The sequence below is a fragment of the Cyprinodon variegatus genome, unplaced genomic scaffold, assembly GCF_000732505.1.
Source record: "Cyprinodon variegatus isolate N-32 unplaced genomic scaffold, C_variegatus-1.0 Scaffold23, whole genome shotgun sequence".
Taxonomy (NCBI): domain Eukaryota; kingdom Metazoa; phylum Chordata; class Actinopteri; order Cyprinodontiformes; family Cyprinodontidae; genus Cyprinodon; species Cyprinodon variegatus.
Window position 1 is genome coordinate 441,232 of NW_015150476.1, and position 19,228 is coordinate 460,459.

The 19,228-nt window shown below is 35.5% G+C and overlaps 1 protein-coding gene across 1 annotated transcript in view; it reads left to right on the forward strand.

Annotated features, from left to right (window-relative positions):
• The first annotated feature begins 570 nt into the window (after positions 1-570).
• LOC107096202 overlaps positions 571-19,228 on the forward strand; it is a 47,627-nt gene continuing 28,969 nt past the window's right edge. The window contains exons 1-3 of the mRNA XM_015392771.1: positions 571-713; positions 1,657-1,807; positions 17,538-17,668. Coding sequence (XP_015248257.1) covers positions 1,750-1,807; positions 17,538-17,668 — 189 coding nt within the window. The 5' untranslated portion in view covers positions 571-713; positions 1,657-1,749. The remainder of the gene's footprint in view (positions 714-1,656; positions 1,808-17,537; positions 17,669-19,228) is intronic.

Sequence of the window (19,228 nt, forward strand, 5' to 3'; positions counted from 1 at the left end):
GACTCTGCTGCTTGTCACGTCTCTCTTAGCTTAGATGAAAAATATATTTTGTTACAATGAGTAAAAAAAAAAAAAGATACTTTCAGCTGAGACTGTTCCTGTAGATTCTGGGAATAAATACCAGGATGTTTATAAGGTTAAAAAAAAATAATAATAAAGCAAGACTTCAGGAGTACCCCATATTTTTTTTTTAAAGAAAAAGATGAGTCTTTTTTTCCCGGATTTTAAAAGGAATTTAATGAGGAGGTTGTAACAACAATGGGTATTACTAATTTAGGGGACGGATATCCAGCTCTTGCCAAATAAAACTTTAGTGACTCATTTATGGGCTTCATCCCCTGGTAGAAAAACCCAAGATATCTAATTTTATAGAAATTAAATAAACCAATTCTCTAAAACTTGAGGGAATGAGAGAATCCTTTAGCGTTCTTTCTTCTCTCTTGATCTTTATGTAAACTGAAGGGAATTAGGGTTTTTTTCTCTCTCAGTTCAACATTCCCTACTATTCACAAAGCTTCAGCATGTGTTTCTCTTCTCTGAAGCAACAGTTAGACAAAAAAACTGAATCCTGTGGGAGGGGAACAGAAGTCAGTCTGCACCGCCCCAGCAGAAACAAAAACTTTGGAAAGTCCACACATCGTCACATTGCTGAATGCAGCCACATTCCTGCCCCTGGATTACAAAGCCTTAAGGCAACCACCTTTTTAAAAAAAGTAAGTTTTGATTTTTTTCGCTTTCACTCTCTCTTTGCTATTATATTTCCTGAAAGCTTAGAGGGCAAAAGCAAATACTTTTCCTTGACTCTGCGCCAGTCCATTTTATTATTTATCAAAACAATTCACAGGGGTTGCATATCAGTAGATTATGCCTTCAGTGTCAGATATTTCACTTGGGAAAACAGAAACCTCTACAAATGAAGGTGTCTGCTGCTAGTCTAAACTGCTGCTCCAAGGGTTTACCATAAGGACTTAATTCAAACAACAAATCTTCCCTTAAATTGATCCCAAATTAGCAGTTCAGCGTTTCTCTCACACTCTCTAGCAGTTTTCTCTTCGTAATGTTCAGGGGAATAATGAGACTTTCTGGTATCCTTGGAGCTGTGTAAACAGTTTACACGATCTCTTCCTTTCCTCTCTATAAGAATTATATCTGATATCTGATCTCGGCATTGCGGTATTATTTAAAGACGACGATGCTGCAGAGCTTCCTGAAACGTTCTGCCAGAAGTTCACTGACCAGAAGATAACCTCTGGGTTCGGACCCTGATTGAGATTCAGGAAAACAAGCCGATATGTTGCCTCTCTGTCTTCTGAGTAAATTCCTGTTGAACATGATGTTTAAGTGACCAGTGACCTGTCTGTTTTCACAATTGCATTGTTCCGTTTTATTTTTGTTTTTCATGAAAGCATGCTTGGAATTCTTGTAAGGGCAGAAATATACGCTTCTATTGTTTTTATCTATTATAAGTCATGCTTTATTAGCAGCAGAAACTATTTTTGTGTTGCTTGATATTGTTCTGATACAATGGGACTATGACACTTGAAGGCGTCCGGCCACGATTCTTATCAATCACCATATTTCTCTGCTGATTACCTATTTTTTTTCTCTTGACCTTTACCTTCTAAGGGTTTAATTATCTGTTCTTTACCACCACAGTCATTGCCGCTCTACCACCAGAAAAGGAAACTTAAACCACTGACAGAACATCACATTCTACAGGGATCCTGCATTTACACAAAACTTTAAGAGATGGAGGGATATCTGTTGAGGAGCCTCCTGTTGTTGAGCATCGCCCTGGCAGCCTCATGTAAGTCTTACCAGCTGATATTTATGTCTTTCACCTTTTTTATCTAAAGACTTTCTTGTCTCTCTTGTATTTATGGAAATGAAACAGGGTGAAACGTTAGACAAAAGGGCTGCAGATTTAGTCAATTCTGAATCCCTGAATGATAGCCTTTTCAAACTAAAGTTCAAAAGAAGATATTAATCTTTTCTTTGCACCTTAACTGATGCCATTTTTCAAAGAATATAAAAGTCCCTTCTGCGGTTGTTCATGATTTGCAGAGACAGACAATGCTCAGAACGGCTCCTTGTGAAAAACTCCACATCAAAGACATCCGTGGTTTGGAGCTTCTCTTGCTCCAAATGGGATTCTTTACTGACAGGTCACCCGGGGAAACATTTGTTACTGTAGTTTTTAAGGTTTCAGTGCTCTGAAACATTTTTCTTAAAAATGTGTCCCAAGACACAAGAAAGTATTTGGATGCTGATTTTATGTAATCCTTCCAAGTCGTCCCTCATCTATTAACCTGAATGCAGCGGCTGACAAACCGTAACAGATTCAAGCCTGTAATCCTTACAAGGTTTGGAAGACAATGCTGCTCTCCTTTACCAAGGGAGCTGAAATCAGGTTCCATACTCTTTACCTGAGCTCTAAAACTTGCTGCAAAGTATTTCCCATTTTCCAGAAGTGAGATTAATATCTAACACACAACCATATCAGTAGTAAATTGTGTTTCCAAACCTCCCATGAGATTTGAGAAATAATAGATTTAAAAGTGCTTTAAATTAGATATCTTTACTCTGGCTTTAAATTTGTGTAGAGATATTAATATTTTGGTCATGTTCAAAATCTTCCCATTCCAGGAGTCACTGTTAGAAAATGCCAATTTAATTATTGTGGATTCTTTAAAATATGTAAATTTCAAAATCTAGAATGAATAGGTCATTATTCTAGACTAACATAAATAAAAGATTGAAATGTTAGTGTGACAAGAAAATTCTAAATATATAGATGCTCTTGTAAGGCACTTGCAGGACTTTTTTTTAAAGTCACTGTTACATTCTAGTCTTAGTTTAACTTTGAATGGTTTGAGTCTTCTATCCAAAATAAGAAATGCCTACTCTGTCAGTATGATATTTCTAAAAAAACTGAATGTCTGTATATCTGTGAAAGTCATATAACATACCCCGTCCCTTCCCGTCCCATTTGCCGTTTTTAATGTAGTTGAATATTCAGTGGTCCAATATAAAATCTAAAAGTCAAAAAGATATTTTAGTGACAAGTGTTTTTTTTCCCATATTCAAGACTGTTTAAACACAGTCCAAAATAAAATCAATAGTTTAAGCTCTCTTTTGCAGGAAAAGAAAGTAGACGTAACACTTTTCAACTTCCTTTCTAGGAAACTAAGCCTTGCTACCCAAACCAGGCTCCCCTACTGACCTGCTGTATTACAAATCACAGCCTTTCTCCAGGTACTAAGCAGCATCTCAGCATGGGTGCTGGTGGCAGGGATACAGTGCTGCATTTTGGCCAACTGGCAAACCTGCCGAGAGTTTGACCTTATGTAGTTTCACTGCAGGGGATCAGTCTCGCTTTCTGCTGCTACACTTTGCAGGGAGCTGTTTAGTTCAGTCCTAATTGCCTGGATGACACATAGTTCTGAACCCAATATCACTTTTTTTCCCTGTCTTAAATGAGACTCTGGGGAGCTTCCTTTCCTCTTATTTGTGCATCTGCCAGTGCAGCTTTAGGTGAAAACCCAAGGGGAAGTGGAACATTGTTACAGCAGTATTCTGATATTTTGCTCTGGATTTCTGAAGCATTAATCAAAAGTACTGGTGAGAGATACATGAGTTGCTGTTTCTCCTTCATTCAGTATTCATCATTTTTTGTGTCAAATGATTTTATCATTTTCTCTAACATTGTCTCTTGGGATTAAGACTTATTTCTCGGTTAAAAAAAACATGAAGTGTTTTACACCATAGCTTGAATAATTTCTCCAAATTACTCTTTTTCAGAAATGCAGAAATGTGGAAATGTATCGTGGGTATGCGCACTTTATTTTACGGCTTCTTTTTTGATTCAAACCCGATCAACTTAAAGTGACAAGAAACAGATGTTGTGAAAAGCTTCTCAAAAGTAGAAGTAAACACACAAAACTTAAAGTAAATCAAAAATAGCCTGCAGCTCACTACAAATCCCATGACACACTTGGCCAAAGCAGTGCTGCATTGTGTTTTCCTTCAGCTCAGTGCTTTAGCTTTATTTAATCTTTTTATATGTTCGACCATGTTGACAGCTATGAAGCATGACTTTAAGCAACAGCTCCTTTTAAATTCCCACTCAACTTTACTGAAGCGCTTCACCAAAAGAAATAAGCATGGATCTTATATTGCTTTATCAATAAAAAGTCCTATTCAGTATTTAATTAAAATTTCCTTTTTTTTGTATACCTAGAAACCCATCCTCCAATTTCTGTTAATTAAGATGATTTTTGGCTTGGAACAATAGAAAATATGACATTTTGGATTGGGATATTAGATCAGACAAAAAACAACAACAATATATATATATATATATATATATATATATATATATATATATATATATATATATATATAAAATCAAATGAATTTATTACCTGCCTAATTATTGTTTATTTCAAAAGTTATATGACAGTAAAGACCATCTGGAGCACCTATTCCATTCTTTTGTATAAGACTGGAAAGACTGATTATAAGACCTAATACTGGTTTTCTAGTTAAATTTTTTGGTTTTCATTATTCAGGAATTTTGCATATAGGTGAACCACTAATCATGTCTTTCTAATCCAGAAAAGATCACCCCTTTTCTATCCTAAACCTGGAAAATTCAAACATCCGTAATGCTTAAACCAGTCAAAATTCTCTCTTCTTGTTAGCAAATTATCCATAGTCTCTGAGCAGATTTTTTTCAGGCTTCAGTAAAACAGACAATATCAGACAGGTCTTAGTTTCACTACGGTGCCTCCCCATGGGGATAATTTAGTCAAAAACGCCACTGTTTTACAAATCGTATATGCTTTGGCCCAAACTGTTGTTTCTCAGTTTCTCACCTCTAGTGTCACAAAAATATTTGATATCTTCTCTTAATCTCTTAATATATAATAAATATTACATTACACAATCAGCCTTATCATACCAGCTGATTTGGAATGTAATACTGTTTTTAGGAGTATAATCTTTATGTCCTATTGGAGAACCTGTAATCCACTGCCTAAAATGTTTATTTAATGCCCCGTGCCAAAATAAATTTAGTTATCCCTCTTAGCACCCATTTCTTAAATAATGCCCATGGTTAATCCATATTAGTTACATAGGTCAGCTAATTGAACAGAAATAAAAAAGAAGCTGATCATTCTGAAACGCCAATTTGTCCTTTGAAAAATGACTGAACAAAAAACATGTCGTTTTTACTTAGCATCATTTAAATTTTTAAGAACTCTGGCTTTCTACAGTCATGTTTCATCAATCCATCACACCTGTTTATTAAGAAGAATATATACATTATTTAATGTAATAATATATTAATTTGAATGAATTCATATGAAATGTTTGTATTTAACTAGATTAAATAGTAGACAGTCTCTATATAGGGTTATATAGTGTTTTTCAAGTCAGGATGCTTGACACTATATTTAGTCATCCACCCATTCACTCACACAGTGAAGGTGACAAGCTACGCTGTAGCCACAGCTGCCCTGGGGCTCTCAGCTGCTGTACAGGTGCCACAGAGCCCTCTGACCACCATCAGCAGGCAAAGGTATTGACTTTCCCAAGGAAACAACAAATATATGCAAGTTTGAAAGAGAACATTATCCAAAAAAAGATAATGTACAGGAACCTTATAAATAGCTAAGTTTAAATGGAAAGCATTTCTTTAATGGTAATCATTCATTAAAAAGCAAAAAAGAACTACAAACAGAAAGACCATGACATGCTGATGGGATTAAAGAATACCAATACCCCCTTTGAAACATATTTCTCTAAAATATGTATACTCAGTAAATATCCAGAAACAACATACAAAGGAGATAACCTTGGTAATATCATAGTACAATAAAATGTCTTATGTCTGGTTATGTAATAGGCATCTTCCCTGCCTGATTTTGAATCTCTTCTTTGAACCCATCTCCTCTTCTTGGTCTCTGAGGCTATCTGAAATGTGGACTTTTTAAGCTGTCCTTGGTATTGATTTACTATTTGTTTCCATTATACTTCTTTCTTACCAAGTGTATAATCATTATAATATTTCAATATAGGTTCTTAAATAAATAGTTATAATTTGATTTTGGATTTGGTTTATAATGCTATCATAATACACCTGTTTATTTATTCTGTGTGCTGTACTTTCTTCCTGTCATTGTTTAGAATGCTTTATGATTAAAGCTGGTACAGTACGGTAATATATTAAAAGGTTGGGGTTCAAACCTGAATAAGCCACCGGACTCAAAGCAACAAGTAAATTATTAAAGTGTCAGAGGCAGAAGTTAAAATCACAACATAAGTTGTATTTTCAGAAATACTTTCTTGAATATTTGTATTTATTCCATTAACTGTAGGTGTTGGGTAATATTCTGCTTTACTGGCTTGTTGTTACATGGAAGCTAGCCACGTGCCACCTCCTTAGCAAACAATTTTCTGATTATGTTTTTCAGACCAAACACTATAATCACTATCACAAAAGCTAGCTGTGGCAGTTGGACAGATTTACAATTATCTTTGCGTCTGACTGAAGTCTTTGTGATTATGCACTGTGTGTGTGCAGCATTTCCTGGCTGGGAAATAGTGTTGAGCATGCCCCCTGCTGCAGCAGCTTTCCCAGAGGGACCCAGACTTCATGATGGTAACTGCCAGACCTCCTGCTGCACTTTTGCCAACCCCTGAGTCTCCCGCCACGGGCTGAGGGAAAAGTACAAAAGTGATTAGTCCGTAGCTGGAAGGGGGGTGGGTGGGAGCTAGAAGGCTGAAAATGGATCTTAAAGAGAGATGCAGAGCTAGACAGACACACAAACAGAGATAAGAGAGTTCATAAAGGCTGATTCATGGAGACATTGAGGGAGTGGGGGGTCAAATCTTTGTGACTGTCAAACAGCAGATAAGTGGTTCAGACGAAAGATTTAGGAGAGGTGAAGGAAATGAAATGAAGAAAGAAAACTAGCAAAAGGACAAGACAAGTTATAAAAGACTTTTAGATATGAAAGCAAAGTGAAACTACTCCTAAATGAATAGTTTTGAGTAATCAGACAGAGGAGAAATCAAAACATTCGGAAAAAAGAGGACTTTTGGGGATCTAAAACTGGGTGTTAACCATTTCAAATGAAAGGAAAAAAAGATGACTGGTTTCAAAGAAGTAGAGCTGAGTCGGAATACATTAAGTAAAAAAAGGACTTGATGAAGCAAAAAAAAAAAAAAAATGTCATGTTAAAAATGGCTTGGAGAGTCAAAACAGTCCACTTCCCTTCTTTCACTGGAGAGAGCCAGCTCAGCCTGCAGTCAGACTGGGTGGCAGGGAGACGCGACCACTTGTCGCTGCCTCAGACCGATTTCAATCTCTCACAATGTTATGCCCCTCCCAAATAACAATCCATTTCTGAGTGCCTTTCTTTTCCACTGTTTGAATACAAAAAAGAAAAAATCTGTGTGGTGATGCCTCACCAACACTTTGTCTTTTTTTGTATCTGTTTTTGCAATAGACATCTTTACATCTTCAAGCACATCTTTGCGTTTGTACGGATTAGATTGTGTATATAGTTCCTTTTGTGTGTGGTAAATATGAAATATATTAGGGGAAAAAATAGTTTAATCTAAATTAATTTACATTAATAGTTTTTTATTTAGCTTCCCAATGGAAGCAATTACATTTTTTTAAATTAAACTGAAGTAAAAGTGAGCCACTTAAAGAATTTATTATTGAGTTTTTGAAAAGCTAACATATTGACCCTTAGTTTATTGAATGGTTGCACTTCAACATTATGTAATTCATGTTTATGTGCATGTCTTGCAACCTCCGGTGCAAGGCTTTTTCATTACGCTGTTGCATTGGCATTGAATGGCTCATTAGGAGTGGTTGAGATAAATACCTCGTCTGCGTGGCGACCACTTGTGCTCAAGTTAGCATGCCTGCTGTCTGTGAAGATAAGGCATAGCGTTAAGTATTCTTATCTGATTGTCCATCTGACCTGTTCAAACACAAACACTGGAAATGTGCAGCACATGTTTATTAGAACAGGAATTCAGATGAGTGTTTTTAGTAGGTAAGCTAATGCAAAACAGAAAGCTACCTGTCGAGATCTTTCTAAATCCAGGAGAGTATTTGCATGGACAAAGAATATTTGTTTGTTGTTTTTTGTTTTTTTTTAAACAAAGATTATAATGTCTCATTAAAGGCAGTACAGACATTAGGGGGTAAACTTGATAAAACTTGTTTAGAGAGAAAAGGCATATGGATTTCTTCGCTGCTCACAAATTTACAAAAAGTTTACCAAAAAATATAGTTATAATGGTCAAATCCAGCAAAAATTGAATTGAGTCCATTGAGTTTTGTCAGGGAGGCATTTTACTGTATGGCCTTCACTTGAACTTGACTATGTGTATGGATACAGTTATACAGATCTAGATTTGTAAAGATGTTCATATAACATTTTCATTCTCTTGAAGTAAAAAAATGTTCACTTCAAAAATGCACATTTCTGTTCAGACATGATTTCTGAAGTGCAATTTTTACACCTGTCTGATAGAGCTTTGATTTTATTTTATTTTCTTACTTTTACAAGGAAAGTTACCTTCTGAATGAATATGTTCTCCTTTAAATAGTTCTAAATGCACTTGAGAATGTTACCTGTCAGTCCTTAAAATTTCCCTCAGAGCCCAGAGAGTTAATAATATATCATGAAGATTTTTGTTTCCTCTGAGTTTTTTATTTTATATTCTTCTAAACGTTGGTTTAGTATGCCATTTCATGTCAGAGATTGTACCTGCTGTTTGGTTTCATTGCAGAGAATTATTTTATTTGCCAGTAATGCCTTTTGAATTTACCACAATAATCTACTGTAAGTGTGGAGTGGGACATCAATAATGTGGTAAAGAAACCTTGAGTAAAATACCAATTTTTTATATTTGCACAAGAACTAAAATTAGCAACAAATAACCAAATGTTCTTTTTTTAACTTTATGAAATTACCCAAAGTAGAAATTACTACCTAAAACAGGGTAATACATCAATTATTTAAAAAATAATACTTAGAGTGGCACTATATGTTACAAGTAAAATGATCTTTCAATTTAAATCAATGCTATATCAGTAACATAGAGAACAGCTCAGACTTATAGCTAACTGTGTCAAAATAGCAGATTAAGCCAGATATAACTGTTTTGACAAAGCAATGTAAAAAGGAAATTGCATGATTTTGTCCAGTAGCTTGATAAACCACACAATATACAAGCACAGAAGGCCAACTAAACTGACTTTGCAGGTAACTTAAGGAACAGATCAGAAGAAAGGGAAGCTGACATTTAACAGCTGGGAAGGAGATCAGTGAGATGAAAACCAGGTAGGTGAATGCAGATGTGTGAGGATGGAAAGTGAGAATCTGAGGGAAAAGGAGAGCGGTATAAATAACACATTTGGATTAACAGTGTATAGAGAAAAAACATCTACTAATTAATCACTCAAGACTAAAAGAAATTAAACCAGTAGTAGGTAAATAGACATGATTATTGGATAGAATTTAAACCCTTTGCTTTTCATCAAGAATAGCAAGTTGTTGTTAGCAACTTCTTAGTTTGGCTATCGGCATAGATAGTAATCCTGCAATCCAAAGTTAGCCGACGTGGCATCCTAAATTGGAAAACACTTTTCTGCAAGGTCTAGCATAACAGGCAGGTATAGTCAGGCCTATAGGGTAATTTATGCTGCGAGGGAGCAGCAATAGATTGATAGATTTAAGAATATTATATAAAAATAATATTTAATTATTTTTATTTAGATGTCATTTTCTTTAGTGTTTATGGTTTAGTTCAGGGGCTGAGTAATATATTAAATCCCCGGTACCATCTATATATTAACATGGAAATTGCATTTGAAAAGGACTTCTTAAAGGTGATAGCTACGAGTTTAAGTTCTCCTGGCCAGTGAGTGTCGCACCAGCACTCGCCTGCTTGCGTTCTGCACTGATTGTCAGTCAGTTGCCAGGTCAGCTAATGCTTATTCTAATTCAAAAAATAGGAAAAACATAGTTAACTTTCCAGAAGGAAGTCTACAACCTTCTGAATGCCATCTGGACAAATTTGCCTCCATAAATCGTCACCAATGCTCAAAAGATTGACCGATTTATACTGTTTTTACTTCTTTCTCGCCTGAGTCCAACCTGACTTCAGAATGCTTTTTTGTCGATGTTGGCATTATTATCAATGGTCAATATTAATATATATTTTGGATCAAAATTTATAGAAAACTTAATTGTATACTATATATTTTTTCTCAATAAAATTGAGGCTTCTATTCTGTCCCTCTGCAGACATTCTGTGAATATTTTTGATTTTATTTATAGATTTGATCGAAAAGTTGCTTTTTTTGACATTTAGATAAAATATATGGTGATTACAATAAAAAAAAAACGGAATGACTTTCCCCACTGGAAGAGTTAGATTCAAAACTGGTTTCTTTAAACCCAAAAGTTTGTTTCTGATTCGAATCAAGGCAAGCACTTTTTGAAAGACGATCAAAAACCTAAATATGGCCTCAGTATGAAGAATTCTGGGCCTAACTATGGCTATATAATAACTGCAGTTCGTTTACTCTATGCATGCTTATCATGTGTTTTTGCCATTGGATGGATTCTTTAGGAGTTTACCATATCACATTAATTTATACTACTAAGGTATTAAAGTTTACATAAAATCTGGGGGGTCATTTTGCTTACAAAGGATATAGAAGAATAAGAATTTTATTAGGCTTTGGAAAAGCTTATAAATAGATTAAGATGCACTTTTGTATGAAGTATTCCCTTAAAAAAACTTACAATTGAATCTCTTTTCCTCAAATTTCATTTCTGAGCTTCATATTCACACTTATTTAATTTAAACTAACAAGAATGAAGTGTAAAGGAAGTGCTGTTTTTATGCGAACACATGGCGGGTAGTTCCTGTTGATTCTGGTGCCATGCAAGTCTATCTGCTTTTAAAGAACTGAGAAGTGTCTCTCTGACATCCATAAGGCTTCTAAGAGTGTGTGTGTGTGTGTGTGTGTGTGTGTGTAGAAATGATGAGGCGAGAGATTCCTCCCTGTATCTTTTTTATTCCCTTACATTTCTGTGATATTTCAAAATTTAGTAACCGGCAGACGAAGGCTTGACAGATTATTCTAATATGAGCTTTTGCACTATTACTACATCATATCACACAGTCAAACTCTGGATACTTAATAATCCTTTTACAGATGCTTGAGGGAATAAAGTAACAGTTCTGCTGCAACACTCCCTCTTGCCTGGACACTTTCATTAGTTAAACAGTAAAAATATAATCATCAATGTTAAGTTGTCACATAAATCTTACTGTAAGATAATTCAGAAACCTTTATGCTCATGAAGGAAAAGGAAGTTCTGTGTGGTACGCATTGGTGTGTGCTGTCACTTTCTTGAAGCCTTCATTATAAAGCCTCCGTCATATGGGAAAGCATTAATATTTGCTGGCAGAAATCAGTCAAGGAAAACAAGGTAATCTCTGTTGGCTCAACATGAAGCATATGTTGAGCGGGAGCTACATCAATCTCGAATGATTGGGAGCAGCCACTGTGCACTGAATCTCCTAATGCCTCAGTCTTCTGTGGCTGCACACAGTTAGCATGAAACTTTCTAAATTAGTCTGCCTTTCCACCACTTAAATCTTAAGATGATTAATTGTGTTTTGCTTGTGCTCTTTCAGTATACTTTGGAAAATTTAACCACATAAGCCAATGCATGAAACATACTTTCCCCTTTAACTGATGGCTCCTAGAATATAATAAATCCCCTGAGATAATTTACGTGCATTACCATTAAAAAATGTTTTTGTTCCTAATGCTGTTTCTTTCTAAAAAATATCCACACACATAATCTCATTCAGTAAAACTGAAATGACTACTAGCAGCAGACGAGACGTGAAGTGAAGCCAACAATGCCAGTTGCTGGAGTTCAACGATGAGTAGACGGACAAATGGCTCCCAGAGGTGTAAACAGTGCTAGTGTGAAGACAGCCTGTCTCCAGAACAGCTCTCATATCCTCAGTTCCTCTCCAGTAAACACTGGAAGCAGGATTTGGCCCAAATATCCACACACAATCATCATAAGCCATTAAACTGACACGTCTAATAAGCATTTCTCCTCTTTTCTGACAGAGCTTCTGGAATACGAATATGATGGTGACATGGTCAGGAAGCTTGTGTGTTGTATCGAATGTGTAATGTGTAGTATGCAGGGGTTAGAGGCCAGGGGACAGTTTATGCCCCTGCAGAGCACTGATAAGAGCTTGTTTACCTTCCTGTGGATGGTCAGGCCTCAATCTACAGCTGCGGAAACACTGGGACAATAGGTGTGTGTGTGTGTGTGGAGTCAAGAGAGAAACTTTAGCCAGCCTTGAAGCTCCCCTTTTCCTCTTTGACTAACTCTGATAGGACCGCTGACCCTCCCTCCTCTTGCGCCGTCATGACTCTGTCGCCCGACCCTGGACACAAACAGTTTACTCTATCCCTGGAGACCATGGGAGACAGTTGGTCTTAACGTTTTGCTATCAGGGTTTCCCCCTCATTTCTTCTTCCCTCACATTCCTCATAGAACTGCCATGTGGTCTGGCTGGACTTTCTGGAGGTCTTAATTTACTTAATTTGAACTGTTGACTTTATTTTTTTTTTTTACTGTAGTTTACAATGAGAGCAGGCATAAAAAACAGTGGATGAAAATAAATCTAGATCTCAATTCACAAGATATTATTTATCAAGTCCAATCCAACACTTTTCCTTAATTATTGTATACTTAAATTTTTCTTGAGATGATAAACTTGATCCAAAAAAGCTGCTCACTTTCCTGTCATGTAGAGGTAATCAATTTAGAAGAAGTGATGTCACAACATTGTGAGTGAAATAGCAGTTGCTGAAAAAAAAAGGTTTAACACTTTATTTTTCAAAATATCAAAACTAATGTAAACAAAATGCTTAAAACTTACTTATTTATTGTATAGTATCAATTAAGACAATGATTTTGGGTTGCAATCCTTTTGCAGATCAGCCTGTATTCCCAAAATGATAAAGAACATTAACTCAAGGCTTAATTCATAACTCTCTGTCCAATTTCTGCTTTACTGTGAATCTGGCGTAATGAGAAATGAGTTATCATTACCTGCCCACTAAGACTCTCTGCAGACATTTTGCATACTGTCGGATTTTGGTAACTGCACTGACATTCTGCGTCGGCGGAGGCAATAATCCCCCCACTCAGTGTGGTGCCAAACACATGGCAGACAACGAAAATGACAGATCATATTGTGCAGAAGATAAACAATACTTGTATTTAAAAATAATACAGCGAGAAACAACTTTCCAGTTATAAAGTTGCAAAACACTCTATTGCTATTCTGGTGAAGAATAATTTCTTTCTTTTACATATGCCCTTATATTACAATGTATAAACAGCATCACCATATTATCATCAAATAAGGTGCTTTTTGAAAATTGAGTAATAGTGGTCATTCACCTGAGCTAAAAAGTAATGCAAATCGCCCCACTTGTCAGTCTTTCAGCTCATGTTTACAGCATCGGAAGGATCTTTATTCTGGGTTGTGTAACAAGCTGTCAACTATTCCAAATCCAGTGTGTTCTGTATTAGGGGTTGAAAGCTAAATAAAAAAGGGACTTAGTTGTGCTTTGTTCAGCCTCAAAGTTGGCTACTGATATCAGCCCCAGATCAATTTGTTCCTTTACCAATTCAACAAAACTCCCCTAAGCTGGGTAAAAATTGACTTTCTATTGAAGGCAGTTCGTTTATAAATCTCATCCAAAAAAAAAACAAACAAAAAAACATCAAGCATACAGAATGTGAAAAGGCAAAGCTATACTTTGACAAGAAACCGAGCCTGGATGATTGACCAATACGTCTCCACAGAAAACATATCATTCTTTAAAGCAGCCTTACTTAAATTAGCTTTCTTGCAAAGTGATAAGTATTATTTAACAGGATTATGCTGTTGTAGACCTCTAAGAAAATAAACTTTTCTGTTGCCTCCTTTCATTTATTTTTACCTTTTTTGTAGTCCAGCTATGACCTCTGAAAATGCTGCAGTCATGCACAATTTTAAGAACTAACAACAAAGCAGAAAATTGTGTATTACAGTCCACAGTACCATAAAGGAAAGGAAGAATGGTTAAAAAGGGGCAGAAAAAGCAGAACTGAAAGTAGATCACACCTCACAGAAAAAGATTTGAGAAAAATTGGAAATTTGGATTCTTCTTTTCTTTACTCTGATTCTTATCCTAAATAAATGGTAGTGTTCTGTTTAAAATGATCAGAAATCAAGCTTATTTCCTCAGATATTCAGTTTTATTTTCATCAAAATACTTTTTTTTTGTTGGATCTAAGTATTAAAAGCTTGGCAATAAACATTAGCTAGAAATATCACATTTTGCGTAATTGTTTCAGCTTATCCTGCAAAATTATATTAAGAAAAATCTATACAAGAATGTTTCTTAAAGTATTCTTTGTAATATTACTTTACACACCCCTTACTCTCTATGCACATTCACTAATATAATGGAATAACAGTGGTGGATTAAGAACTTCTAGTCAGAAAGTTACAACTTTTTCCTGTGTACAGTTCCCCAAGATGTATATTAGCCAAAAAAGCTTTTATTTTGTTGAAGATTAATCACCCCAAAGATAAGAACCAGCGTAACCACAGGCCTTGGTTCAGTAGTAATGCACTCTTCATAATTATCTGGGAAACTTCTGGCCTGTGCAACATTATTTAAGGAGTTCAAAATGGCAGCGAAAATTAATTATCTTCTGCAGATTATCTTTAAAGCTATAAAAAGTAGAAATACTACTTATACACAGAAATGGAGTGCTTATCAACTGGATTTTTAAGCCTATTGTAACAAATATATATATACACATATTTTGCGTTGTTGTGCATTTTGTTCACATACATATGATTAACCACTAAATGTATGATGCAAACACAGTACTGTTTGCTGAGCTAAACATAAGGCTTCTTCACTGAACAGAACAGAATGTAGTTAATGACAAGTTGATCCCGGGATGTCCTATGATGGTCACAGTTGCACGGGTAGCCTGATGGCACTGTGCACAATTGAGCAAACCAGAAAACAGATGCTTGTCATTTTCGAAAGCAGTCCTCTGTATCCTTTAGTAATGTATTGGTGGTTAGAAAACATTGCTGAAACACTTGGACAAGTAAAATGACCAAATGGGATTTATTCCCCCATTTTTTGACAAATGGGTTTGTGGCGTTTGTTGATTCTTGATTTTTTTTTTATCTGCAAGAACTATTTATGTTTTTATACAGTTTTATACACTTTCACTCAGTTTATTAAGCGTTAAATACCTTGTTTTCCGCCCAGGGTTATTATTCACAACTAATTGGAAAAAAGTCTCACTTTATGTCTTTTATATACGTTTATCCCTTAAATCTAAATGGAAACTATTGACAGTCATAAAGACATCCTCTCGTGGAATCGGAAATGGTGGGGACTGATATAAGGAGATAAAGGGGACAGAGGATGGAATGGCTCTTATATACCTCATTTACCAGCAAACCGCTTAGCAAAGCCATTGGCATTTCCGGGGTCAAGGGAGCTAAATGAATGTTCCTCATATCCTATGGTGACTCGTAAAAAAAATGGTGACACACATATTCAGTCATACACACACAGACGTTGTTGCTAAGTCAGTGTGATTTATACCGAGACCTCGGGTGACAGTCATGGGCCGTTGACTCTGTCACAGCAGAACAAGAGAGAAATAACTTAATGGATGTGGATATTGAGTAACAGACATTAACGCAGAAGGCCAGAATAACAGGAAGCGAGCCTTGACCTCTGTGGTGAGAGCAGGGAAGACAGAAGGCAAATGGGCACAGATGATCCTCCATCTTGATTTACAACAAGATTTGCAGTTCATAATACTAAACCACAGTCCGACAACTGATACAGAATTCCATTCCTTTTCCCCCTGACCTGCAGCAAATTTTCTATTATTGAAAATCCCATCCATTATGTGACATATCAATTTAAACTGTGTCTTTTTTAATGGTAATAAAAGTCAAATGATTCATTTTTTTAGCCAGCTTACAACAATTACTATCATTCATGTTCTTATGTAACTTATTCAAACCCCTTTCTTCTGTTTAGTGCTTTCCCTCCAAGTTTGTCTCAATCTATGTCCTGCTGATAGGGATAATATTGCCTTAACCAAGTCTTCTCATCATTATCTTCTAAATAAGAGATATCCTGTTTGTGTTGCAATCTTTATAAATGACCATTAACCCATTCCCCTGCTTTTCTCACCATCTCCCAGACGGATGGTGGTCCTCTGGGTGAACAGGCCAAATACATCATAAAAGCCAGTGAAGCAGTTTGTCATGCACCATTTCTTACTAAACTAGCTGTTTCTTTTATGGTGTGGCCTTTAAATGACAGGCCTTTTTGGGAGGAGGATCTTGGTCTGCTACAGTCAAATATCTATTTCCTTTTACAGCACCTTAAAAAATACAAAAATCCCTTTTACTTTACCATTTTTATAGGTCAAAATCCTGAATCTCAAGCATTTTATTGAAGTTTTATATGATAAACCAACACATTCAAGTTCTGAATTAAAAAGTGAGAAGAAAAAAGCCATGTACTTCTTTTAAACTTGTATAAATAGCCAAGCAATTCACTGTTTTTATGACTGTGACTTTCTAAATGCTCATCTCAGATTACTTTTACAATTTCTAGTTAGAAACAGAACCCGGATAAAATAGCAATGTAGATTTTACCAAGTAAGATAAGAGAAAAAAATACTCTTTTACACTTAACTCTGAAAAATAAGGCTTGCTTGTGAATTATTTGTCGCTATCAACCACACACTTGTTAGAGCACACTCCCATATTCACTCTAATTCAATTTTTACAAATTCAATAGAATACACGCACACACTGCTCAGGTGTGTGCGTGTATTCAAACAGCAGGCATTTATAACCAACCTCACCCATGACCGCACAGCCTCGCCCCGATTAATTCAGCCTCCAGAGACAAGCATCCGCAGGTTAAACAGCCGCCTTATAACAGAGACCAAGTGAGCAGTCTTGATCGATGACTGCGACTCAGAGGTTTGACATGTCTGATAAACGTGGAGCAGCTGATATGTTTTTAAACAATGTAGTCCTACCCACACATTTAACATCCACATGATGAAACCAGGGAAAAGCTTTCAGGATGATTAATAACAATTTTGGCCTGTTCTAGGCAGGGGATCTGTAATACAGCGAAGCTGACCTATCTGTTAAATGATAGCTTTCTGGCTTTTAAACACAGGTTTTTATTGGGTCAGTGTAATGACAAAATATGACAGCGCTGTCCTAGTTAGACTGGTAACCTTGACAAGAAAATACAGTGACTTCTATGTTTATGTCTGAGACAAAAATACACTGCTGACGATGTATAATAATTTACATTTGATTTCTTTCAGCATTAAGTCAGACATGCGAGCCGAAAGACCAACAGTCGAACTACGTGAGGGAGATGCTAATGGGCTGTTGGACTGATTTTGTTGGAGAAAACAAAGCAGAGATCCACATTCTTAACCTGATATGGAACACGGTAAGAATTTTTGATTTGTTCAAAATTAGTTTGTGTATAACCGAATACAAACTGGTTAAAAAAGATAAATATTATTTCAGTATTTTGACAGAAAGCTCCTACAGCTTGGAGCAATCTATATTATCTATTTAAAATTAACCCAGCAGGTGAAAACCAGAGAATCACTGCTATACTGCAATCTTGCATCAGAATCCTGAAATTTTAAACTTTAATATTTGCTGCATTTTTGATACATGTGTTTAATGTTTAATATTTGCTACAGTTCTTATTGATGCCTTTAGAATTTAATTTTTTGCTGGAAATTCAACCCAAGTATGTTCTTGCAGTTGGATGTTCTAGTCAAAAAATACCCCTGGAGCCTGATACACTCGTTGTTGTTTTAAAATTTTATTTAGGTATATGAAATGAGAATAATTATTATTTCCTTTTGCTTATAAAACATGGACATAAAATAAATAAAAAAATGAAGAGAAATTACTTCAATTTTTTGTAGTTATAAAAAGATGAAACTGAAATTAAAACACATTATTGTGAATGACTTTAAAAAGAAAATGAATGAAAAAGTATTGTTTGGTTTAGATAAAAAAAAACATCAACTAATTCTTCAACTATTACAGATGCTTAAAGAAGAAACCCTGACGTCTATTTATCAAATAAATAAATACATTAATTAATTAATAAAAAAATAAATAAATAAAACAGCAACAAGAAAAATAAAACTGTACTTTGTGTGGGAAGTCTTTTAATGGGTAAAACTGTACTTTACTTTGCCAAGCGGTGGGGTGCAGTTATCAGAATATGATTTAATGGGCAAACCTTTGTATTATTTAATATCTCTATTAACTTTGATATTTAATAATTCATTGCTGGTGTCTATTTCGAGCAAACAGTGAATAAGAGACATTCAAACCGAGTTACTCCTCCATGATAGGTTTACACAGAGGACAAACAGTCATTCAAACATGAAGAAATTAGGGCAGAACAATAGACTAGTTATGCTTAGGGAAAGAAGTCAGATAATGCAAAACAAACTCACTCATACACAAGGAAAAACATGCAAACCCCGGCCAGAAGAAGTCAAGATAGGTATACAAACCCAGGAGCTTCTTGGTAAAAGGCAACGTTTCTACAAACTCCTTTACAAGAAACACTTTGTACATTAGATACTGTGAAAATAGTGACCCACTTACACATTGTTCCAGTATGCAGACACATATGCTGTAATACCCACTCCCTTTTCCCCTCATTCTCTTTCTAAACCTTTATGTAAGTGGTTTCTTAAAAATGTTCCTTCTAATGATCAAAATAATAAAAATCTATACAGGTTGAAAGGAATAGGACAGTATTGGTATCCTTGACATCCTTCGGTGCATTCACAAACTGTGCATATTTGTGAAATGGTTTGCATTTTTTCCTCACAGAGTATCCTTGTGCCCGAGACGTACCAATATTTTCTCTATTACATTAACATCAATGTTGTAGGTGTTGAAACACTGTTTATCTATTTGAGAGACACAGAATTTTCATTATTACCAAGCACTTAAACATTAAACAGTGTAT